Genomic DNA, 25,698 nt, shown 5'->3' with positions numbered 1-25,698 from the left:
GAGATTCCACTCAAACTCACAGCAATCCACCTGCGTCTGTCACCCTAGTGCTGGGATCAAAGGCATGCACCACCACACCTGGCCAAACTATAATTTTAAGACTGTTTTTCGGATAGCTTTTTAATAAACAGCCCTTGGTTCGCTCGGAACTTTCTACGTAGACCAGGATGATCTAGAGATTGAGGCGATCAGGTGATATTCCTGTTGCTGCCTCTCCAGTGCTGGAAATTGTGACATGCATCGTGCACCGCAAGGTATTTTTACTTACGCCTAAATATGCAATTTAAAATATAGCTTTACTTAAGCCAATACTGGCACCAACCGGTTGATTATAATCATTCATTGTAATTAATAGTCATTAGATGAAATATCTGCCCAGAATTTAGGCGTGTCCGGAGGTACTGAGTCGGTACCGTTTAGAAATCCTTCCCGGAGCTTTGGGAACCGGTGGAAGACCACCTGGTTCAGCAAACAAGAACCGAGAAGAGGAGGGGCCTGGAGGCCGGCTCCCCCATCCCAGCGCGAGAATACGCCTCGGCGCATGCGCACCTCCGGGCGGGTCCCTTCCATCTGCCAGATGGGGGTAACAGCAGAAAACAACCTATAGGTTTTTCCATTTCTGCCTTCAAGAAAGAGCGTAGGTTGGGAGGAGTTCCATGAACTGCACTACCAGGTCATCCTCCAGACTCGGCACAGGGACCTTTGGCACAGACGCCCCAGACGAGGGGGGGAACCCCTCGTCCCTCCCCCCTCCCTCTGGGACAGTGGTGGTCTGCTCCGGGCCACAGACTTTCGCTCGTTTGCAGCGGGTCGGAGATCGAAGGATCGAGCCAATTGCGGAGCAAACGTCTTGGCCGGGAAGGGGGTGAGGGAGCAGCCCTTTGAGTCCCGCCTCCCCCCTAGGCGCTGGCGGGGCAGGGGGACGTGGGGAAGCCTGACCTCTGAGCCCGCCGACCCCGACGCCTCCGGGCCAAGTGCCGAGAGGACGGCGGGAAAAGCGCCCGTCGGGAGCCGGGGACGGGAAGGCGCCGGGCAGCCGTGCGGGAGGGCGGGCGCGCGCGCGCGCCCCTTTTTCAGCAGTGTGGCGGGGTCGCACGCCCGCCCGCCTCGGCGGCTGGGCGCGATTTGCGACAGTGGGGGGAGCGGCGGCGGCGGCGGTGGCGGCGCCGGCGGCAGCTTTACGGCGGCGTGGCGGAGGCCCCGCCCGAGGCGGCAGGAACCTGGAGGGAGGCGGAGGAATATGTCCGAGAGGGAAGTGTCGACAGCGCCGGCGGGAACAGACATGCCTGCTGCCAAGAAGCAGAAGTTGAGCAGCGACGAGAACAGCAACCCGGACCTCTCGGGAGACGAGAATGTGAGTGCAGCCCTGGCTGTCCTGGGACCGCGGAGTTGCAAGTTTCAGGATTTTTGGAAACTGAGCGCGCGGGGCGAGCGAGCGAGCGGGCGGGAGGGCGGCCGTGGGGGCAGGGAAAGGTGTCACCCCGCGCTCAGGAAAACGCGGGCGTGCGGGGAAATCCAACTTGTCCGAGGGATTTGAATTGTCCGGGGCTGCGGCTTCCGTTAGCAAGCGGAAAGTTGGTGAAGGAGCGGATTGAGGGTCCCGAGTTCGGCGAGGTCTGCTCCGATCCTCCTTGCGGGGGAGGAGGAGTGAGTTTGCGCCTTTGGGGGACTTGCCGGGGACTGCGAATCTGAGATTGTCCGAGTTTCAGAGGCATGTTCCGGGTAAGAGATTGTGTTTCCCGAGGAAAGTTGGTAGGTCTTCCAGAGGGAGGGACTGCGTCACTCCGTAGAGCCCTGCGGGATCAGGTTGGGAAGGAGAGAGCCCTTTGGCTTGGGTGTGCGTGACTGGGCTTCTGCATGCTCCTTTCCGCGAAAGTGGGGCGTGCCTTCGCGTCAGAGAAGATCGTGGAGGGGGAACCACCTTTGATTACGACAAGAGAGGGGACAATTTGAAAGTTTTTTTTACTTAATGTAAAGAGATTGGAAGATTTTTTCAGGCATTCGTGGTAAAGACCGGTGTATTTGAGCGAGTATGAAGATTAGCAAAGTCATACTGCTTAGAGAAATGCTGCCCCGTAAAAAGTGCTGTACAAGTGTTGTGAAAAGTACTGTACACGTGTTCTAATAATTACTTAGATTATGATTGCGTAGTGTGGAGTTAGGCGTTGGCTTTTTCATATGCTTAATTACCCAGAATTTAATGAAAATGTCAGTTTGTTTAGGAGGAGGAAATTGGCAGGGGGAAAATTAAGAGAAAGCGCATTTTCTTTTTACAGACTCTTAAGGGGAATATATTATTTTTAATGCTTTCTAAAACTACCCATAACCGAATGATTGATAGGAACGAAATTGAAGTTTTGGTATGGGATCGTCTCCGAAAAAAAAAAAAATTGTCTTTTTTGAGTCAGAATCTCCCTATGTAGCACAGACAACCCACCCTCAAACCTGTTATCTTCGTACCTTAACCCTATCAGTACCCAGAATTCATTCGTGCACCACCAGGCCCTGCAGAATACCATAGATACATAGAGAAAGTATATAAGATGAGGAAACAAATCAAGAATAAGACATTAGAATCTATTTAATAAATTCTTTATAACGCTGGAGACGTTAAGTGCGTTTGTAAAGAACATGGCGGCCATATAGGAGTCCTCAGGTTAAGTCCTCTGCCAAAGGTGTTCTTCCCCGTGTTGTATTTGGTTTTATTTCTTTAATTAAATTTCTAGTTTTCGAAACAGGTGAAGGGTGTCTCACCTTGCATCCGTGGTGGGCCTGGAGTCTGCCGTGTCCAGGTTGGCCTTGAACTCGTAGAGATCCATTTGCCCCTGCCAACCAAGTGCTGGAATCAAGACCTGAGCCACCATAACTTGCTCCCCATTTAGATGGAGTAATGTATGTATTTCTTGGCACAGTAAATACCAGGTTTTGCCGGAATCATTGGTAGAAGTGATAGGCTGATTTAAAAAAAAATCTGCAGCAATTATAATAGGGGATGGAACCTCAGAATCCCAAATGAGAACTTTTTGCATATAAGAACAATTAACAGGTGAGGAACAGCTAAAAAGTGATTTATTTTATTTTATTTTTTTATTCAGGATCTTGTTATGTCCAGCTGGCTGGGTTCCTTCTGCCATTACTTCCCAATTGCTGGGGAAACACGTGCCTAGCCAAAATTGATTGCAATTTAGGAACCCAGTTTAAGCTTGTGACATTTTAAATTTCCATAGAAACTAATTATACATTTACATTAAATTGCAATTCAAATATTTATTAAGCACCTACTTTGTTGGGAGTACTTCCTTTTTGGGGTGTTTTTGTTAGAGTCTCACAGGCTAACTTCAAACTAAGCATTCTGGGTACAGGAATTATAGGCATGAGATACTATGCCTAGTTTCCGTTCTTTTTTCTGGTGTTAGATAATATGTTCTAGAATGGTGTATTGTTTTGGGCCAATGTGAAGTTTGAAAAACCTTAAGAACTAATGTTTTTAAACGAATTAGTGATTTTTTTTAAAAAAAATACATTTTGACACTTCGGTTTTTTTAAGATTTATTTATTTATTATGTATACAGCATTTTTTCCATGTGTGCTTACACACCAGAAGAGGGCGCCACATCTCATTATAGATGACTGTGAGCCACCATGTGGTTGCTGGGAATTTAACTCATGACTTCTGGAAGAGCAGCCAGTGCTCTTAACCTCTGAGCCATTTCTCCAGCTCCCTTCAATTTATTTTTAACCTTTTTGTAGTGTAAAGCAGTAAGTTAGATCACAAAGGCAGTGTAGACTTCCTGGCTTCAACTTAATAGCTATTAGACTCACTCTGACTAAGGATTCCTCTGGAATGGTTTAGGGACTACTGACTGCCCCAGGGCAATAGATGGAAATCTTCGTATTCCAGAGAAGACTTGAGTGTAGGTTCTCAACTGCAGCTAAGTTGGAAGAGTTTCCAGTTTTTCCTCAAGCCATGTCCACGTCTGCACAGATGACTGTGTACAGAGTTCACATGTGTGGAGTAGTGTTCAGACTATGAGGCGAATGCCTTTACACATGGTGTGGACCAGACCGCGTGAGACTTCTTTAAACGTCCTTAAAATTCTGAGTGGTTTGTGTTATAAATTAGCGTGAGCACTCCTGCCGCGCTGACCGTGTGGTGTCTACACTGGCTTCCACTTGAGCTGTAGTCAAATTATGAAGATGTGTCGACCAGTCGGATTTATAAATTTACACGGTTATTTGTTAGTGAGGTACTGAATCCTAGCAGCTCCTCACCAGCAGGACAGTTAGTTTTTCTGAATAAGATTTCCTTGTCTAATTAGTGGCTTTTCCACAGAGCTGTGTAAGACAAATGGTGTTAATTGTTTTAGTGTCTCTGGCATAGGCCAGCTTCTTATTTAAAGCTAAATTACTTTTTTGCTATCTTTCTTACACTTTGTTGTTGCTTTCACTGCCGTGTAAACTACCCACCAGTGTCCTAATGCATAACTGGCTTTTCCTTCCTAAATCTCCAGCTGCAGCCAGGGGGGCATGTCCCATTTTTTTTTTCACGCTTTTAAGTTAGTCATTATCTTCTAAATACCTTGCACGTATCTCTCTGCCTGATGAATTTGTGCCTGGTTTTACTGCACACAGGATGATGCTGTCAGTATCGAGAGTGGCACAAACACAGAACGCCCCGACACACCTACAAATACACCTAACGCGCCTGGAAGGAAAAGCTGGGGAAAGGGAAAATGGAAGTCAAAGAAATGCAAATATTCTTTCAAATGTGTGAACAGCCTCAAGGTATGTACAGGAAGTGGGGCTTGCACTCAGCTGTCCCGAGCCACAACTTCGGGGCCACGGTCCCCAGAAAGTCCCCTTTCCCCGCAGGGCACCCCTCTCTGTGTCCAGGGTACTCCTGGCTTCAGGTCGGCCATTGCCACAGCGTTTAAGTCTGGTCTGGGACCCTGCGCGCTGCCTCCACCCCGAGGTTTGCTCGGTGCGACTTTTCAGGGACATACAGGACGCCCTTAGGTTTAAAATATCTTAAAATGACAGTGTTTGAAAGGTTTGTTTAAACTGAATGTGGCGATCCATACATGTAGTCGTTTGAGCTCTACTTGTGCTTTCTTTTCACTCTATAGTACTGGGTTGCAGGCTGTTGTTGCTTTATCTGTTAATCCAGTTTAAACATAGCTGAGTGCTCTGTTAACCGGACCCTAGTAAACTTCACCATGCCTGCACTGCTACAGTTGTAAAACATTTTCCACATTTGCTTCAAGTGGTCTCATAGGAAAACAGTGTGACATGTAAAAAGCTTTTGGGTTTGGGGGCCAGCCAGATGGCTTAGTGGGTAAGGGTGTTTGCTAAGCCTGAGAACTTGAGTTTTGTCCTTGGAGCCCAGATGGTGGAACGAGAGAGCTGATTCCTGAGGTCGTTCTCTGACTGCCCTATGGGTGGCAAGTGGGCCTCTGTACGCACACGAAACCAGTGTATTCTTATTTACTTAGGTTTTATGTACGTTGGTGTTTTGCCCGCATGTATGTTGGTGTGAGAGGGTCGGTTCCCCTGTTACTGGAGTTTAGAGAGTTGTCATCCCTCTTGTGAGGGGTCCCTGCAGGTGTCATACAGGGAAGCAAACCATGAGAAGAGATGAGAATGGAAACCCAGTGCAGATTGACGTCATCAAGCCTGGGTCAGACTTGAGGGAGTCTAGACCAGGAGGTTTACTGTAGGCCTTTTTGTTTGTTTTTGAGTCAGGGTTCTCTGTGTAGTTTTGGAGCCTGTCCTGGAACTTGCTCTGTAGACCACAGTATTGTATGCATATTTAAACACAATAGCATTTGGAAAAGGGTCTCCGGGCAACAATAATTCCCATGTGTTCCTGGTGCACAATAGCCCTTAAGGTGTGACTACATGGTGACTCTTTCATAAAATACACATGACCGTGAGAGTGGGTTCTGTAGCTAAAAGGCCTAGAATCTAGTGTGGTCTCTGACTGATAGCGCAGAGGTCAGCAGCCATAAGTACTTGAACATCTAAGGATGGGTAATGGTTAGGGAGGAAAGAGTCTGGTTCTGGAAATTAGGGTGAAGTCTGTCCCTTCAGATAGCAAAATGGTTACCAGGTTGTTTAAAAACCCCCACTCAGCTTTCTGGATGGAGTGCAGGTATTTGATTTTTAACTCCTCCATCGAGGTGACACCCCTGTGTGGCTAGCATTCCTGGTTCTCTTAGTACTTCTCTGAGGACAGGGTCCCAGTGCACGCTACAGTGTGGGCGCTGGGACTGAATCTTGGTGTAGCTCTGGCTGTTCACAACTCTCAATCCGCCTGTCTCTGCCTCTCAAGTGCTGGGGTTAAAGGTGTATACTACCACTTCCTGCTGCCACTTCGTGGTAACGTATTTTTTTTAAGATAGGTCTCACTATGTAACCTAGGCTGTCTTGAGACAGGCAGAAAGGTTTCTCTGTGTAGCCCTGGCTGTTCTGAAACTCACTGTATAGACCGCCACCACTGCCTGGCACAGCTCAGTCTTCAGTGTGCTGTGATTGTAGGTGTGAGCACTGTGCCGAGTTTAATTCCTTAAGTGTGCAGTAATATTTAGGGGAGAGGAGGAGTTGGAGTTAAATTAATTGTGTCCTCAGTAGCATTTTCATTAGTTTATAAAAAGAAACCACTGGGGGTAAGGTCTTTTGCAGCTTACTTTAAATGTTTTCTATGTTCATTTAATGTTTTCTAAATTTTGAGGGCTTTTTTTTTTCTTGAAGAAATATATACACTATCTTCTATAGATGTAAGTTTAAACTTTTTGATAAAACCTTTATTTTCTATACATTAATATCTAGAACATACAAATGATTTTTAAAAATTACTCCTGTTAAGTATTTTCTTAAACAAAGGCAAGTAATCCCAATCACACCAAATCAGGCTGAATTAAAAGATGCCCATGTTTAATAGATGACAGTATTCCCAAAACCAAACAAAACCTTTTCTGAAAATTTTTTAAATACTTATGTTAACTCACTGGTTTTAGATACTGTCTCTTTCTGGAAGATGTTTTTGTTGATGTATTATGTGTATGGGTGTCTTATGGGGCTGTGTGCATGGGGTAGAGGCTGTGGGTTCCCTTGGAAATGTTACAGGAGGTTATGAGCCCCCTTTCCCATCGGTGCCCGGAGTTGGGTCTTCTGCAAAACTGCTGAGTCATCTCTCAAGCTCTGGGAGATGTTTTTAGGTGCTTTAAAAAATATTTCCAAAGCATAAAGCCCTGGATTTTTTTTAAGTATTTATTTATTTGTTTGTTTATTTAGTATACAATATTCTGTCTGGCTTGTATGCATGCAGGCCAGAAGAGGGCACCAGACCTCATTACAGATGGTTTGACCCACCGTGTGGTTGCTGGGAATTGAACTCAGGGCCTTTGGAAGAGGAGGCAATGCTCTTAACCGCTGAGCCATCTCTCCAGCCCAAAGCCCTGGATTTTTAAGAGATAAGAAAATAAAAGCTAGAAGACAGTAAAAGTCAGGGGTGGGGAGGAGCGGGAGGGGAGTGCTTTCACGTGACCTTGGAAGTCAGTGTTGGGCACAGAGATTGCAGTAAAGCCCTGAGTCTGAAATGCTACTTGGAGAACAAAAGTCAACAGCCGGCTAGTGTGCTTATCTACTGTGCAGATTAAGCCCCGGTTTTAATACAAGCACTAAAACAAATTGTACAGATTGTTCTCCCGTTGCTTATCTGAAGGCACAGCTCATCCCCCTCCCTAAGTCCTTACTTTCCTATGATCCAAATCCAAGTGGAATTTTTTTTATGTTATTGTTTTTTGAGGCAGGGTTTCTCTGTATAGCCCTGGCTGTCCTGAAACTGTAGACCAACTAGGCTGGCCTCCAACACAGATTCACCTGCCTCTGCCTCCCGAGTGCTGGGATAAAGGTGTGTGCCACACTGCCTGGTACAAATCCAAGGTTATTTAAAGATTGCTCACAATAACTCAAATTTGTTTGTATAGGACTAATAAAGTAGTGGCTGGGATGGAGTGTGATATGCCCCACTTCAAGGAAAAAGTCAATTCTAATAAAATCCAAAGTCATTTGTTAGTTTGTTATATGAGAGAAATAACTGTCCTCTGGGCTCAAGACCTTAAAATGTATCTACCAAATGTTCTCAGTTTATTACAGTTCAGAAAGATGGTTGGCTTTGAGAAAACAAAAAGACTCAAGTGTTCCCAGGGTAGCGTATGGTGTAAATCTTTGTTAAAAATCATTCACATAGTTTAAGATGCGGGCGCTTGCGAGGTGTCTTAGTTTCAATGTCAGAAGCAGCGTGTGCGCGATCGTCTCAGTCAGTGCTCTCTTGCTGTGAAGAGACCATGACAGTGACACCCTCTTAAAAAAAGCATTTCACGGGGACTTGCCTTCAGAGGTTCAGCCCAAAGGTAATGACTGGAAGCATGGAGGCCTGCAGGCAGACATGCTGGAGAGGTAGCTGAGAGTTCTACATCTGGATCCTCCAGTGTCACATTGTCTCCAACAAAGCCACAGCTACTAATCCTTTCAAATAGAGCTGCTCCCCAAGCTTTCAAATATACAGCCCTGTGGGCCCATCCTTATTCAAACCACACGGTATGGAGGGGGGGGCTGAATTTGGGGATGAAAAAGAAGGGAAGGTTAACGACAGTTTGCTAGTGTTTTCAGAAATCTGTTACAGTTCTCCTGTTTCCTGGATTTGTAGGAGGATCATAACCAGCCATTGTTTGGAGTTCAGTTTAACTGGCACAGTAAGGAAGGGGATCCTCTGGTGTTCGCGACCGTGGGAAGCAACAGAGTGAGTGTCAAGGGGGCGGCTTGGCGATGGGATTATTTTGCATCATGGAATGATTTTAGAATAAATTCTGAATAGCTGGCTTAACAGTATAATTCTTTTGTGTAAGAGTGCAGCTTTTGAGAAATAGGTTAAAACTAATATGACTGGAAAACATTTTTATTGACATTTGTTATGAAGCAGGCTTTATAGTTTTGTTTATAAATATTTTGACTATCTGAAAGAATTGACTGCTATTTATCATTCAAACATGAAAGAAATCTGTACTTGTATTTTCAAAGTCTCATTTTCTGCCTGTACGTCGGTCTGCACCACGTGGCTGCCTGCATGTCGGTCTGTGCACCACGTGGCTGCCTGCATGTCGGTCTGTGCACCACGTGCATGCAGTGCTCCTGGGAGCCAGAGGGCATCAGAGCCTCTGGAACTGGAGGTGCTATGTGGGTCCTGGGAACAGACCCCTCTGGGAGAGCAAATACCCATGTCATTAAGCCGGATCTCCATCCCAGAAGCCTGTTGTTTAAAAAAAAAGTTGTGATTAATTGTTCTATAAGGAAAGCATAAATCCAGTGGATTTAAGTAATAATTTTGAAAGTGTTAATTATACATAGTTATTAAAAATTGTACATATTTATGGGGCATCAGGTGGTGTTTTGGTACATGTATATGTTATGTGGTGTTCTTTAATCGTTTTATGGTACTAAAGATGTTTTGTTACAAAGTTAATTAAAGGAGGATAAACCATAATTATTTTAAAATTTTCAACTTTGTTCACTTTGAAAAAGGTGTGTTTACATGGATGAAATGTATATTTAAATATTTGGTAATAGCAACTACTATTACCTGGCTATTAGGTAAGCTTACAGAGCTGCTTCGAGCAGTTTCTGTAATGTCATTAAGTTGTAATTGTGACTAGAATGTTTAAGAGCCAGAGAATGTTTATCTGAGATGACACACATCTTTGTTTCACTAGGTGACCTTATATGAATGCCATTCGCAAGGGGAAATCCGGTTATTGCAGTCCTATGTAGATGCTGATGTATCCTTTTCTTACTGTCTTTGTATCTCTGGTTTAAGACATTTGTTTTGATAAGCACACTAAAACTTTAAAAAGTTCCCTAAAGGTACTGTCCCATCTTTAGCTAGGAGTATTGTCATCGTTACCCCAGGATCAGTCCTCGAATCTTGTTCACCTGATCTTCAGTTTGTCACGTGGTAGATGGGGTTGCGGGTGCAAGATGAGTGGGGTTGAGCCTTAGAAATCCATGGTAGAAATGGTCAGCAGGGACCAGCTAAGCCTGGAGTTTTCAGTTTCAGTGTAGTCTTGATGCTTAGCTGGCACTCATTCCAAGTATTTGCTCAACAACACCGAAATAGAAAAATAAGTGTGTGCCGTTTAGGAAATGATTGGGGCGTGAGCTACGAAGAAAAGGAAGATCTTAATTTAAAAGCCAAATTTTAAAGGAATTTTAAAAAACTGAATGGTGAGATGTTTCTCCCAGATCCTTTTGCAAAAGCACAAAAGGCGAAGGAAGGTGACATTGACTCTGTAGAGGACATGGAAGTGAGTGAACAGCTGCCACGTCAGGACTCTGGAAAATGAACCGTTTAGGTTCCCGGCAGCATCAGGACAGATCGGTAATGCGAAGCCTGCAGGCTCACCTTGGCCTTGTAGGTAAAGGTTCACTGGCGGACAGTCCTGCCTGCTGCCTGCTGTGTCGGCGGTGCTCCAGTGGGTGTAGCTCTGCAGGCAGCCAAAGAGAAGTGTGTTAGCGTGAGCACAAGGAAGGCGCTCATTTGGATTTTAGACCTAAAACCGCCGCCACTTATTACTTATTTATTTTTGAGCATAGGCATTTTCTGAGTAGCCCTAGCTGACCTTTACTTTGAGAAAATCATCCAGTGTCTGTCTCTTGAGTTCTGGGACACCTGGCTATCACTATGCAAATTTTGTATGACGAGAAATGAACACTTAAATATCCAAAGACTTAGCAGTTTGGAAGGTTCTTGTCATTGTAAACATTAGCATGTTTATTTTTCAAAATAAATTCTTATTTCTTAACTCTGGCATTTCTTAGGCAGATGAAAACTTTTATACTTGTGCGTGGACGTACGATAGCAACACCAGCCACCCTCTGCTCGCTGTTGCTGGCTCTAGAGGCATAATAAGGATAATTAACCCCATAACCATGCAGTGTATAAAGGTACATCTTCTGGTCAGACTGTAGACTTGTTGCTTTTGAATACTCACAGGTTACAACGAATACCTCATCTGGTTTGTTATTTTCTCTCTCGCTGTGTTTATTCACTTCGGGTGTGTGGTGCAGGTGTATATGAGCGTGTGGACGTGCACAGTCAGAGGTGTCAGTTCCCACCTTCCAGATGCTTTCCTTTCCGCCGTGCCAGCCCCACCTTGGTACTAAGCCATCTTGCTAGTTCCATTTCTTTCTTTAGAGCAGTCCTTTGAAGCCTCTGTGACAATTAGATGATATAAATTAAGGAATACATAGGAAAGTGTTCATACTCACTATTTTTCTTTTGTGTTTTTTTAAATTCCTCTTCTTTTGCTTTAAACGTCTTTTTTTTAATGAATTTGTTTTATATCCCAACCGAAGTTTCTCCCCCTTCTCCTCCCAGTCCTGTCCCCACCCTACCCCACCCCACCCCCAGTCCACTCCTCCTTCATTTCTGTTCAGAAAAGGGCAGGCTTCCCATGGGTACCAACAAAACATGGCATGTCAAGTTACAGTAGGATTAAGCACCTCAGCTTGGTAGTAGTGCAGTAGCGCACGCCTTTAATCCCAGCACTGGGGAGGCAAGTGGCAGGCGGATCTGTGTTTGAGGCCAGCCTGGTCTATGAAAGCTAGTTCCAGGACAGGCACCAAAGCTACAGACAAACCCTGTCTCAAAAAACAAAAACAGAGAGAGACAGAGAGACACTAATCACCTTCCCTTGTCTTAAGTGTGAAGAGTAGGGTCTTGAAATCAGGCAAAGGAGACAGCCCTGCTTCCACTGTTAGGACTCCCAAGAAGACCAAGCTACACAACTGTCATCTATTCAGAAGGCCTACACCATTCCCTTGCAGGCTCCTAGTTGTTATTTGAGACTCTCTGAGCTCCTATGAGCCCAAGTTAGTTGATTCTGAGGGTTTTCTTGTGATTGCTTTGGGTGTCTTTAACTGAAAAGTAACTGTTGGAAGGAGCCACTTGTTCATTCCCGACTGCTCAGCCCCTAAATAATCACACAAACTGTATTTATTAAATCACTGCTTGGCCCATTAGCTCTAGCTTCTTATTGGCTAACTCTTACATATTAATTTAACCCATTTCTATTAATCTATTAAGCCACGTGCTGTGCCTTACCAGGTAAAGTTCCCAGCGTTAGTCTCCGGCAGCTCCATGGCTTTTCCCTGACTCCGCCCTTCTTTCTCCCAGCATTCAGCCTAGCTTTCCCCACCTAGTTCTGTTCTTCCCTGCCATAGGCTCAAAGTAACACACAGACAGAAGGACCTCCCACACCAAGTAACCACTCTTTTCAAGGGACCCCAGAGTTGTGGGCTCCAGGGCACCCTTCCAGGGACAGGCTGGTAAAGACATGAAGCTGATGAGAAGGCACACTGTGGATGCTACTGTTTTTCACCTGGGGCTCGTTGATATCCTGGAGGCTATCTTAAACAATGCTGCTAGCTGAGTGGTGACCAGTTGGTCCCATTTTCCTTTCTTTAAAGTTTTTGAGTGATTTGAGTGTGTCCAAGGGTGAGAAGAACTTAAATGATACTTTCTGTTTGGGAGGCAGAGGGCAGCTTTGCTGGAGATTGAATGTAAGGGACCAGCCTCAACAAAAATAACCTCTCGCCAGGGTAGAGGCTGGGGGATTTAGAAATATAGTAAAAAGGGGCTGGGGAGGTGGCTCAGTGGTTAAGAGCGCTGCCTGCTCTTCTGAAGGTCCTGGGTTCGATTCCCAGCGGCCACATGGTGGCTCACAACCATCAGTAATGAGAACTGGTGCCCTCTTCTGGCCTGCAAGCATATATACAGGCAGAACACTGTATACATAAATAAATCTTTTAAAAAAAGAAATATAGTAAAGAATATGAAGATGCAAACGAAAATAATATAGGATAGAGAAACAAAGTATTGGGAAGGAATTCTATTGAGTACTGAAATTTGCCCACATTTAAGCTGCATTTAATTTCCAACTCCTTAAAATACCCCTGACCCCAAAAGGTAGGAGTGAGACAAACTACATTAACATGATACTAGGAAAGGAACCCAACTATTGAAGGTCCTGGGCTACACCCAGGTAACATTGCGTTACTAGAACAAAACAAATCACTCTCATGTCCTAGACCAAGCATTCTGTAGGCAAACCACTCTCTGGGTGGAATCCTAAGTTACCTCCATAACGGAACTGGAACTTTGTTGGAGCCTTAGACTCTTGTTTGAGGTAGAAAGAATCTACTTCTCTATTTCTGGAGTAGCCACACCTGTTGACAGTAACCTTGAGAGAGCCCTGTCTCTCAAACCTCAGCTGGCAGGACCTCTGTTTGAGGTAGCCGCACAATAACTTTGAGGGAACTAGAGGTAAGTTCCTACTTTCTGACCTTAGGTTGGCGTGGAAATAGGCTCACATTTCCGGGCCTCCACAAATGAACCTTTGACCTTGAGTCTACTAGGCTAGTGGTCTACCACTGAGCTGCCCCTCCAGCCTTTTGTTTCTCTTAAGGTTTATGAAAGAGAATTTATTGGCTTTTAAGATATGAAACAAAATGTTTTCAATTTATTATAGCACTATGTTGGCCATGGAAATGCTATCAATGAGCTGAAATTCCACCCACGAGACCCAAATCTTCTCCTGTCAGTAAGTAAAGGTAAGCTCACAGAAACAGATGTTTCCTTAGCTCAGATTGTTTTGGAATAATTGTTTTAAAGAGACAGTTGTATTATAAGGGAAAATAACCAAGATTAAAAGAAAAAAAAGGGGGTTTAGTAGAAAAAAATAGCCTATATTAGCATCTCATAAACCAAGACTTAGAGAACAAACCTCACTTATTATAGTGTGATAGTTCTAGAACCTTATCCTCACCTGAAGAGTTACATTGAGTTATCAGGATTGAATGACATACCACCATGTTAGGATTTTCAAGACGTGTTTCTTTGTTTGGTTTTTGAAGATAGGGTTTCTCTGTGTTGCCCTAGCTGTCCTGGAATTTATACTCTGTAGACCAGTCTAGCCTTGAACTGCCTTTCCCTGCCTCCGGAGTGCTGGGATTGAAAGGCACGTGCCACCACAATTTGTTTGGGATGGATGGATGGATGGATGGATGGATGGATGGATGGATGGATGGATGGATGGATGGGGAGGGGGATGGATGCATGCCAACCAGCCAGCCCAGGTTGGCTTTGAGCTCAAGGCAGTCCTCTTGCTTCACATGCCCTCTCAGTGCTGAGATTAGGTTAAGGGCATATTAGGTGTGCCCTGAGCACATCCTCAGTGTCTGCTGTAATTTTCATTTAATTTGTTTTTGAGGCAGTCTTAATTTACTTAACATCACCGTATCTCTAATTCATTCTACATGTGGTATATTTTAAGTTGGTATATGTCATAGATAATAGTTTTAGTATGCATAATCTAAATTTTCACAACTTTTACATATTAAGACCATACTAAAAGTTTGCAGTTGTGAGTGATAAACTTCTATCTTAACTTTCTGTGTTATAATAGATCATGCTTTACGATTATGGAATATCCAAACGGACACACTTGTGGCAATATTCGGAGGCGTGGAAGGACACAGAGATGAAGTTCTGAGTGCTGTAAGTTGAAGCTGGGATATGTGGTGTGAATACTGAACCTTTTCCTCCGTAGATGCACGGCTGGGCCTGCTTCATGCAGCCTGCCAGGCAGTCATTTCAGCGGGTTGACATAAAGACTTTGACACCGCACATGAAAGGATAGAGCAGGTTGAGCCACTTTCAGTTTTGTAGAAATGACTCGGGTTTTATGCAGCACCATGATCATTGTGGAAGACGTCACAGGCGCGCCTTTTGTCAGTCTGCTGTTGGCGTTGGAGATGATAAGGTTTTACCTCGTAACTTGGGCTGCTGGCTTTGGAGATGATAGGGTTTTACCTCGTAACTCGGGCTGCTGGCTTTGGAGATAGGGTTTTACCGCGTAACTCGGGCTGCTGTTGGAATCTCCAGCCTCTGTCTCAGCCTCCTGGGTGCTGGGATTACAGACATGGTCCACCAGACCCAACTTTTTCCATTTAATCTAAAAATCACCAAGTTATTTTTTTTCTTGTTGTCCCTGATGTTAAAGAACAAAAATTTAACTATTCATAAGAGTTTTTTTTTTTTTTTTTTTTTTTTTTTATGTGAAGGTGAAATAAGTGATTCACTTTAGGAAGTCTTGTGTGTCTGTTTTTTTAAATTTATTTATTTGTTTGTTTGTTTGTTTGTTTGTTTTGTTATGTGTACAGCATTCCTTCCATGTGTGCCCACAAGCCAAAAGGGGGCGCTAGGTCTCATTACAGATGGCTGTGAGCCACCATGTGGTTGCTGGGAATTGAACTTAGGACCTCTGGAAGAGCTCAGTGCTCTTAACCACTGAGCTGTCTCTCCAGCCCGTTGTGTCTATTTTTTAAATGTTGCTTTGTGTTTTGCAAGCAAGGTTTCAGTATAATACCATCTGACCTAAAACATTCTGTGGCATCTTGGCATCTGACTACAGATAGCCCGCCTGTGCCTCGTAAGTGATGGGAGTAAAGGCTGTGTCTTTTTAGTGTTTATTGTGTGTGTGTACTTGAGTAGGTGTGTCTTAGTTAGGGTTTCTCTTGCTGCATTGAAAACACCATGACCAAAAGGAAGTTGGAGAGGAAAGGATTTATTTGGCTTTTACTTCCATATTGCTGTTCTTCCCTGAAGGAAGTCAGGACAGTACTCAAGCAGGGTGGGATTCTGAAGGCAGAAGCTGATGGTGAAGCCATGGAGGGGTGCTGCTTACTGATTGTTTCCCCTCGCTTGCTCAGCCAGGACCACCAGTACAGGAGTGGAACCACCCAAAGTGGGCTGCCTCACCACCACCCCGTCAATAACTAATTAAGAAAATGCCTTACAGCCTGACTTTTATGGAGGCATTTTCTCAAGTAAGGTTCCTTCCTTTCAGATAACTAGTTTGCGTGTCAGCCTGACATAAGACCAGGTAGTACAAAGTGGATGTAGTAAGCCACAGTGGACAAAGCCATCCATAATGCTTCCCCATGTAGAGATGAGAAGACAGGGTGCTGGAGCCTCTTCCCTGTTTCTGTCATGTGTTTCCAGGGACCAAACTCTGGTCTTTAAGCTTGGTAACAGGTTCCTTTTACAGCAGACATCTCTTACTGCCCTGATTGCTTAAAAACAAATATGTACTATCTTTATACTGATATATTGTAATCTGTCAGCTTTATTAAGTATTCAAGTTTTTAACATTATTGTATATTTTGTATGTTGATTTTTTCTAAACTTTGTTTCTCTGCAAATTTTTTTTTCCTAATTTAACTACCTAATGATGAATCACTTGTGCTAGAGCAATGGCTAAAGGTTTAAGAGCACTGGCTGCTCTTCCAGAAGTCATGAGTTCAATTCCTCACACCCACTTGGTGACTCACAACCATCTGTAATGAGGTCTGGCGCCCTCTTCTGGCGTATAGGCAGACATGCAGACAGAACACTATAAAGTCGGGCTTATCTACCTCTGAAGATCGTGACTACCTAATGCTACCTTGTCAGCTTGGATTTTTCTAGAAGTTATATCATTAAAGAAATCTGACTTAGAGGGGCTGGACCATCTGTAACTCTGGTCCCAGGGGATCTGGTATCCTCTTCTGTCCGCCACAGACACTGCACACATATACAGAGCGCAGGCATACTCGCAAAACACCAGGAATCTTTTTAAAAAGGAATTCTAACAGAGCCATAGACTTTAAGGGTCCCTTGTTGACAGTTATCTAGAATTAGTGGCGCGTAGATTTGTGAAATCAGTAAACACCATGTTATGGTAAAATAGTTTTCAAGTTTGAGTCACTATAGAATACTTAAATTGATATAGAAATCGCTTCTTGGATAGAATTTTTTTAAGATTTATTTATTATGTATACAGTGTTCTGTCTGCATATATGCCTGCATGTCAGAAGGGGGCGCCAGATCTCATTACAGATGGTTATGAGCCGGTTGCTAGTATTGAACTCACGACCCCTTTGGAGAGCAGCCTGTCCGCTTAACCGCTGAGCCATCTCTCCAGCCCTTGGATAGAATTCTTTACTGTTACTTCTTTCTTTGTTTTCTGTTTTCTCTCTCTTTGGAGACAGGGTCTTTCCATAGCCCTTGATAACCTGGAACTCAAATTTGTAGACCAGACTGACCTCGAACTCAGCAATCCACCTGCTTCTGCCTCCCAAGGGCTGGGACTAAAGGTGTATGCCGCCACGTTGTTGGGGGAGAAGGGTCAATATGAACAAGGATGTATTATGAAATAACAACTCCTAGAGCATTCCCTCTCCCTCTCCTCCTCCACACCCAGTCCAGATCGTGTTAGTTGGCATGGGCATGGGGCGTGCCCTGGAGTGTGGTAAATACACCCGGTGCCGCGCCACTAGAGAACTGACTGTCAGAGCGGCCCTCAGCTAGGAGTGGGACTTCATGTCCACTTCCATATCTCTGTGCTGGGATTCAGTAAATGGAATATGAAGTAGTCCAAAAAAAAGTATAATTTCAACTGTGGAAGGACCCGTGTAGTGTGTGAGCAAATGCCACGTTAGTTCCCTATTGCAGCAAGATGGAAAGCAGTAGAGCTTCAGCTCTTTCTGTCAGGCTGATTGTGTCCGCGGTTGATTTTTCCCTTAAAGTTGAGGAAGGTATTTAAATAAAGTTGCATGGATGAACATAAGTTCATGTAACTTATTTTTGCCTTCATTCTGCACTCTGCTGGCGATGACAAAGTAATGAGATCCCAGTGTGGCTTGCGATGTGCAGAGGTGAAGCCCCAGCTGTAGTTAGGGCTGTGGTCTGAAATGCAGTGTTCACTGTGTCGTGTGCCAGGTGAAGCCCCAGCTGCAGTTAGGGCTGTGGTCTGAGATGCAGTGTTCACTGTGTCGTGCGCCAGGTGAAGCCCCAGCTGCAGTTAGGGCTGTGGTCTGAGATGCAGTGTTCACTGTGTCGTGCGCCAGGTGAAGCCCCAGCTGCAGTTAGGGCTGTGGTCTGAGATGCAGTGTTCACTGTGTCGTGCGCCAGGTGAAGCCCCAGCTGCAGTTAGGGCTGTGGTCTGAGATGCAGTGTTCACTGTGTCGTGCGCCAGGTGAAGGCTGGATAAGCAGCCGTTGAGACTGCAACTTATTTACTCGCACTGCTCTGTTCTATTCCTAGGACTATGATCTTCTGGGTGAAAAAATAATGTCCTGCGGTATGGATCACTCCCTCAAACTCTGGAGAATCAACTCAAAGAGAATGATGAACGCAATTAAGGAATCTTACGATTATAACCCAAATAAAACTAACAGGTGACAGTTCCGATGCTTTGCTGTTGTGTAGATGTGTCTCCCTTCCCCTCGAGTATTGAGAAATACCTTAGAAGCCCTTCTTTAATATCTTATAATTCCCAGGTATCATTGCCTGCCATCAAATTCACCTCTTTCAAAAGGAATCCCTTCTTTAAATTTTTTCAGTCTTATTTGAATGAATTGTTTTTGTCTAATTTGATGGTACATTTTCACTTTCTTTCATTTATGTATTCATGTTCTTGACTCAGTAAGTTGGAAGTACTAAAGTTTTAAATCACCTGAACCTATTGTGGACTAGAGAAGGAGGAAGACAAATAGTAAATTCTAATTCACTATAGTAGACTATGGTTTTCAATTGGCTTTCTAGCTACAGTTCATGATGATAGATACTTTCCTGCTGGGCATGACTGTAAACACCTTTAGTTTGAGCACAGAGGAAGCAGAAGCAGGGACATTTCTGTCAGTTGTGATATTAGAAGCCAGCCTGGCCTACAGAGCAAATTTCAGGCCAGTTAGGGCCTATATACATAGTGAGACCCGATAGATAGATAGATGATAGATAGATAGATAGATAGATAGATAGATAGATAGATAGATAGATAGATACATACATACATACATACATACATACATACATACATACATACATACATACTGATATTTTCCTATAAGTACTTACTGGGTTGTCAGTGGTCTTTCACTATAAACATGTGTACATGTATGTGCATGTATGTACGTGTATTACTCTTTCACTGTAAGCATCATATGTTTAAATATGCTAACTTGGTATTGCTGTTTTATTCGAGAGTTTTCAAGTCCAGTTATGACTGGGTTGCTAATTTTGCGAGCTCTAGTAAGCACTGGATTGCACTCACTCACCTCCTTAACTTTTCAGGATCTCAGCTTTAGGTTTCTGCCTTTCAGTGTCAGTGCAATGTTAAATTTATGTTTGAACCAAAGTTATACAGAGAAACCCTGTTTTGAAATGATTGTTAGATCTGTGGAATAAATAATAAATTATATTTCACAGTTTCTGTGATCTTTCTGAAAGGCTTTAACTGATAACATAATACACATTTGACTAGAAAGCAGCTGAACTGGAACGGTTAATCATTCATGTCAAGTTGGCTTGGTGGGATGGGGAAGAGCATTTGCTGTAAAAGCAGAAAGGCCTGAGTTCAAATCTCCAGCACCCGATAATCCTGCTTGGCTCTGACTTCCTGTATTCCCTAGGCTGGGGAATGGAGAGCTTGGAGCTTCCAAGCCTAGAAACCCTCTGGCTCCAAGTTCAGTCAAAGACCTTGTTTCAGAAATCAGGTGGAGAACGATGCGGGAAGATGCGCGAGGCCCCCTCTGGTCTCTCCTGCACCTTCATGGGCACGCGCATACGCTGTCTTTGTCTAGTCCTTAACAGCATTTTATCATCTTAGCAGGAGACGTGAAGTGGAAGGGTTTGAGATGACAAGTTTAATCTGCCTTTTTACATGTTGCCATCACAGGTCTATGATTAATATAAAAAGTGAATCACAGCCTGGCAGAGGTGACTCCTGCCTTTAATCCCACACTCAGGAGGCAGAGGCAGGCAGATCTCTGGGTTCCAGTACCACAGCCAGGGATACACAGAGAAACCCTGTCTCGAAAAGGAAAAAAGGAATCACAAAGATGGGGTATGGCTGTGGATGAACACCTGTCTGACAAGGGTGATGCTGTGGGTTGTGGCCCCCAAAAAAATGAAAAAAAAAAGCATATGAATACCATAGAATCACGTACTAGATTAGAAATGTTAGGTGTGCTTTTAATTTACCACCTCCAAAATATCTTGTTTATTGTTTGTTTGTTTTTTTTTTTTTTTTCACAAAAACAATATCAGCAAAAATGGAGATCAGAGGACAACTATGGAGTTACTTCTCATCTTCCCCTTGTTTGTGGGTCCCATACATTGAACTCAGGTCAGGCTTGTGTGGCAAGTGCTTTTACCATCCCACCTGCCCCAAGTTTAGAAAGGAAAGTTAAACATATCAGAAAGCTGATAATGAAAGAAAATAAAAATGAAAAATGGATACTTTATCTCCAAAAAACAGATCAATGGATACATTCTATTTTGAAGCATAGAGAAATTAATAATCCTATTCTGTGGAGTTTTCAAAATGGAACCGGCAGATGAAGCTCAGTAGGCTGAGCGCTTGCCTGGCGTCTGTGAAGCCCTCGGTTTGGTCCTGAGCATTGCAGTGTATGAATCCCAGACTGAAAAAGCAGTGTGATCTACTATACTTTTTTTCTTTTAACTTTTACATTTCCATTCTTCCTTCAGGCCATTTATTTCCCAGAAAATCCACTTTCCTGACTTTTCTACCAGAGACATACATAGGAATTATGTTGACTGTGTGCGATGGCTAGGCGATTTGATACTTTCCAAGGTACGGAAAACTAGTTCAGCTGTACTTGCATTGCGTGGGGGAGGGGGGAGTGTCTTTGAAGGAACCATTTATATACAATTTGTTAATAGCAGAGAGAAACTGTTTTAAAGAGTCTTGGTAGACTGTCGAACTTACTTAAGGAGAAAAAGTTCTCTAGACTGTAGTTCTTTACACTCGAGTAAGACGAGAAGTGAGCTTGCACGGCGCGACTGTTCCTGGGGGTCCATGATGTTGAAAATAATGACTCAGACCAGCGGGAATGCTCCTGTTTGTGCTTGTCTCGGTAGCCCTTGTTTGTAAGAACAGGGGCTAGAGCCCTTGGCTTGCAGGCCGCAGTTTGCTCACTGCTCTGCCTTGTTGGTGGATACGGATGCACAGCCCTGTGTATCCATGGAGTCCACATCTTTTGATTGAATCTGTGGCTGACGAGAAGTCTTTGGATAGAAGGACTGCATCAGTACTGGCCACACAGGACAGTTAATGTTCACATTCTGTTGTATGGGCTTCATAAGTACAGTCATGGCTGAGGGTGCATGGGGTATGTGCACATACGACGCCATTCAGTAAGGCCCTGGAGCCTTCGGTTCTTCCAGAGAATTGAGGGGTGACGTCGTCTTCCTTTTGTTTTGTTTTTCCAGCTGGTCATCTAGAGGGCTGATCCGTGTTCTCCGAACGTGTAGGCTTGTCTGAGTTAGAGAGATTCCATCTCATTTCCCTTTGGGTTTAGATTTACTTTTGTTGGTTTCATGTTCCCTTCCTTAAACTCTTGATCTTGGAATAGACTACAGGAAGTGTTAAAGATGGTTCAGAGAGGTTCAGCATAACCGTTACCCACTTTGTCTCAGTATTATGTCTCAGTAACTAGTATAGTATATATTTCTTATGCGTGTGAGTGTTTTGCCTGCATGTATGTCTGTATACGCTGTTGTCTGGTTCCCTCAGGCCAGAAGAAGGCATTGGAACTGGAGCTGTAAATCGGTAGTTATACTGCTGTGCTCCCACAAACCTAGAAAAAGAACGTTCCTATGCTGTGTGTTTGGTTCCTTATCATTTTGTCACATGGATTTTGTCATTTCAAAAATGCTATGATTGTTTTTACTCAATGAGATTGACTGGACATCCATCCAGGTTGCTGCTTGTGAAGTGGTTCTTCGTTTCCATTGCTGAGTCATATTCCATGGTATCACTGTGTCATCCCAATTAGTTAATTAGTTTTTATGTATTCGTTTATTTTAAGAGAGAATCTATTGATGCATTGGCTTGCCTGGAATTTGCCGTGCAGGCCTCAGGCTCTGCCTGCCTCTGCCTCCCAAGTGCTGGGATTAGAGGTGTGCACTACCATGCCCAAGCTTCATCACAGTTAGTTTAACACCATCTTATGGGCTGCGCTTGTTCTTTACAGTTTGGGGCTGCAGCATACTTGCTGATGGACAGTTGTGTGCAGAATTTTATAAGACTTGACTTTCTGTTTCTCTGTGATAAACGCTTTGGAGAGTAATTGTTGGGTGATGGTTAAGTTTTTAAGAAGCTACTAAACTGTTTTCCAGAGTGCCATTTACACCCTCATTAGCAAAGTATCCAGTGTTTCTGTATTATTACCAGTATTTAGTATTACCACTATTTTTTATTTAGTTAGTTCCAACAGACGTGTAGTGAAACCTCATCGTGGTCTTGCTTTGCGTTCTCTCTAGTGATGCTGTTGAGCATCTTTACATTTGTGTATTTACCTTCTGTATTCAGGGTTCCATGTATATATGGAATTCATTAGAATGGCTTCAGGCGGTAGTCCAGCTAATCCAACAATGTCTGCCTATCAGTGCAAGGTCCAAGAATCTAGTGGGCCACAAGACTAGATGTTTCAGCTGGTCTTAAGAAATCAGGGCTGAAAAATGATGTAGTTCAAGTTCGAGACAAAATATTCCTCTCCTATATAAACCTGGGGCAAGATGAGTCTTTAAAGAAAAGTCTCACTCAGCATTTGAGCAACATTGGGTCAGTGATGTCAGATGCTGTGCAGTTAGTGACTGTGTAGGAGATGTCACTTAGTTTGAGCATTTCCACATTTGAAGAAAGTAGAGGAGAGTCTTTCTCTGAACCTGCGGTTTAAATGTTTGAATGTAGAGCTGCTGTCAGACTGAGAACTGCAGTGTTGATCATCTGGGTACTGTTGAGGTTGGTCGGGCTTGGAGGAGAGGTTGCTGATGTATAGCAACATCTCTTGCTTTTATCAACTAGAGGCCAGACACATTGTCAAAAACCCGCTGGTGTGGGCCGCTGACTGAGACAGTGATTGGAACAGTGGCCACAGGGAGACTGGGACTGTGTTATCTTCTAAGCAGCTACCATGTGGTGCCCACCCTATGCAGGAAGCTCGGTAGATAATAAGGCCCAGGGAACCACTCCTGGTTACAGGTGGGTTGGGAAACCAATGGGCAGATTCAGAAAGCCTTCTGTCGCAGTACTACAGTTTTCTGATTTTCTGTCGCTCCTCAAGTCTCTGGGTGCCAGCCTACCTGGAGCCACACTGAATTTTTTTTCTGGAAGAGAAAGGGTTCCAAATGATTCTTTTGTGTTGTTAATTCTTTTGCTAGTCATATCTCTTGTGATTGGGTGTAAGCCTTGGCACGATAGTGTATGGTCCTGGAAAGCGGGCTCTTTGACCTGGTCTAAAATGGTAAGCACTTTTATTTTCGAAATTCAGTTCTAATACATGTCTCTCATTTCTCCTTTAGTCTTGTGAAAATGCCATTGTATGCTGGAAACCTGGCAAAATGGAGGATGATATAGATAAAATTAAACCCAGTGAGTCTAATGTGACTATTCTTGGGCGCTTTGATTACAGCCAGTGTGACATTTGGTACATGAGGTTTTCTATGGATTTCTGGCAAAAGGTAGCACATACTTTTACATTTGGAATTGTCTTCTGAAACACCGTGTCGTTGTCCCCTTTCCTGTTCTGTCCATGCTCCTCGTCCTCGCGCTTTGGTTGTACTGGTCCTGTGTTGATGGCTTTGGCACTGCACATTATCTACAGTGTTTAGAAAGAAACGGGCAGTTAGGTGTTGTAACGTTACGTTCCTGATGCCTGTTTAAGATACAATGTTTTAATGTGTTTGTCATCTTACCTAGCTTTTCTTCTAGAAAAACTTAGAGAAAAATCAATATGGAAGGTAGAATAACTATTATCCAAAGCATTAAATTCTGCTGCTGCAGTTTTGTCTGATGACTATTTCTCTAAGAAAACTTGGGAAGAGCACCCTACTCTGTGTGACTCTAAAGTAGAGAAAGAGTACTGTAACACCAACGTTCATGTAGTGGGGCAGAGCCCTAGATTTCTCAAGATGCCAAAGAAATAGTAATTGCTACTTACAAATCTGTAACATAAGATGCAGAACTCAGTTAAGGGGGCCACCAAGGCTGGAGCTGAGGCTTCTCTAGCAAATACCCTAGAGCTTGGTACTGTGTTGATTTTATGTTTTCCACTCTGTTTACACAGATGCTTGCATTGGGCAATCAGGTTGGCAAACTTTATGTTTGGGATTTAGAAGTAGAAGATCCTCATAAAGCCAAGTAAGTAACTGTGGCCTTTTATGTCAGCCTTAATAAGCAATAGCTGTGGCCCTCTCTGCACCTGCCATGTCCCCAGCATGTAGGTCACAGGACGTCCTGCAGGAGCCGGTTCTCACCTTCCACCATGTGGCTTCCATGGATCTGGCTCTGGGCCATGTAACCAAGTGCATCACCACTGAGGTGATGCCGTGGCCCAGTCATTTTAACAGCTGCGGGATTTAGAGTTTAGGTATTTTTCATATTTCAATTAACTTGTGTTTATACTGTGGTGAGTAGATAAATATACCAAACTTGATGAAATTTAGAATGAAGGATGCTATTCTTAATGACGATGGCTCTGAGCTGCATTTTCTCATTCACTCTTTAATGTTAACACTGGTATGTGTGCCATTAACCTCTTGTCATGTTTCTCCCCAGGTGTACGACACTGACTCACCATAAATGTGGGGCTGCGATCCGACAAACCAGCTTTAGCAGGGATAGCAGCATCCTCATAGCTGTCTGTGATGATGCCAGCATTTGGCGTTGGGATCGACTTCGATAAACTATTTTTTCCTGGAAAACTAGAATATGTTGTCTTTGTAAAATAGAATTAATGTATCTTGCTAGTAAGGGCAATAGAGCATTTAGACTTGTTTTTCAGCATTCAATCAGGCTGAGCTGAATGTAGTGATGTGTACCTTGTTTACATTCTTTGTACTGTCTTCCTGCTCAGACTTTACGGCTTTTAATAAAAATTTATTTTTGTAAAGCTGTGTTATTTTTATTGTGATGAAAAATTAAAGTTGGAAGTAATAAAATTATACTCTATCTTTTTGTAATGGTTTCTTTAACTGGAGTAAGCTATTTACTATGGAGACTTTTAAGTGTAAATTGTATACCTAAACTAAACTTAAATCTTGGCTCTGCCACCAAGTAACTTTGGTTACTGTCAGTCACTTACTGGTCGTGTACTGTGAAGAGACCTGACCAAGGCAACTCTTAGAAAGCCTTGAATTGGGGTCTTTCATAGGCTTCATCCGTTATCATCGCGGTGGGGAACATGGCAGCATGCAGGCAGGTGTTGGAAGTAACTGGGTGTTACATCCTGATCCACAGGCAGAGAGAGACGGACTCTGGACGTGGCTTGGGTTTTGAGACCTTGATGCCCACCCTCAGTGGCACACTTCCTCCAACAAGGACCACACCTACTCCTTTCAAATAGTGCCACTCTGGTGACTAAAAATGCAAACATGAGCCTCTGGGGACCATTCTTACTCAAACCACCACAGATAGGTAATTTCATATCATGTACTTTAATTTTCTTATGTGTAAAACAGGCATACCTACCTTAAGGAAGTCAAATTAATGATGTATGAGGCATTTTGAACATCAT

The 25,698-nt window shown here is 43.7% G+C and overlaps 1 protein-coding gene and 1 long non-coding RNA gene across 3 annotated transcripts in view; one reads left to right on the top strand and one right to left on the bottom strand.

Annotated features, from left to right (window-relative positions):
- The window catches only part of LOC119802590, a 31,350-nt gene extending 30,226 nt beyond the window's left edge, over positions 1–1,124 (bottom strand). The window contains exon 1 of the long non-coding RNA XR_005283473.1: positions 940–1,124. This is a non-coding gene — a long non-coding RNA (uncharacterized LOC119802590). The remainder of the gene's footprint in view (positions 1–939) is intronic.
- On the top strand, positions 723–25,139 carry Eed (embryonic ectoderm development). Of its 2 annotated transcripts, none has more exons than XM_038313603.1 (12): positions 723–1,354; positions 4,633–4,785; positions 8,711–8,803; positions 9,771–9,836; positions 10,876–11,001; positions 13,587–13,668; positions 14,523–14,614; positions 18,203–18,336; positions 20,648–20,753; positions 23,486–23,555; positions 24,250–24,323; positions 24,741–24,875. In XM_038313603.1, the coding sequence occupies exons 1-11, from the start codon at positions 1,241–1,243 to the stop codon at positions 24,315–24,317; spliced, it is 1,104 nt and encodes a 367-aa protein (XP_038169531.1). In that variant the 5' UTR covers positions 723–1,240; the 3' UTR covers positions 24,318–24,323; positions 24,741–24,875. The 2 variants fall into 2 exon arrangements, with proteins under 2 accessions (XP_038169531.1, XP_038169530.1); XM_038313602.2 differs by having other exon boundaries at positions 731–1,354; positions 23,486–23,644; positions 24,741–25,139.
- The last annotated feature ends 559 nt before the right edge of the window (positions 25,140–25,698 follow it).

This window comes from Arvicola amphibius, chromosome 12, assembly GCF_903992535.2.
Source record: "Arvicola amphibius chromosome 12, mArvAmp1.2, whole genome shotgun sequence".
Classification (NCBI taxonomy): Eukaryota; Metazoa; Chordata; class Mammalia; order Rodentia; family Cricetidae; genus Arvicola; species Arvicola amphibius.
The sequence above is the reverse complement of the archived record's forward strand: the minus strand, read 5'-3'. Positions and strand labels throughout refer to the sequence as shown.

Bases quoted from the DNA above. Each gene is read 5' to 3' on its own strand.
- Eed (XM_038313602.2), top strand. From the start codon at position 1,241: ATGTCCGAGAGGGAAGTGTCGACAGCGCCGGCGGGAACAGACATGCCT. The intron at 1,355-4,632 runs GTGAGTGCAGCC...TACTGCACACAG, and splicing joins ACCTCTCGGGAGACGAGAAT to GATGATGCTGTCAGTATCGA. The intron at 13,669-14,522 runs GTAAGCTCACAG...GTGTTATAATAG, and splicing joins TCTCCTGTCAGTAAGTAAAG to ATCATGCTTTACGATTATGG.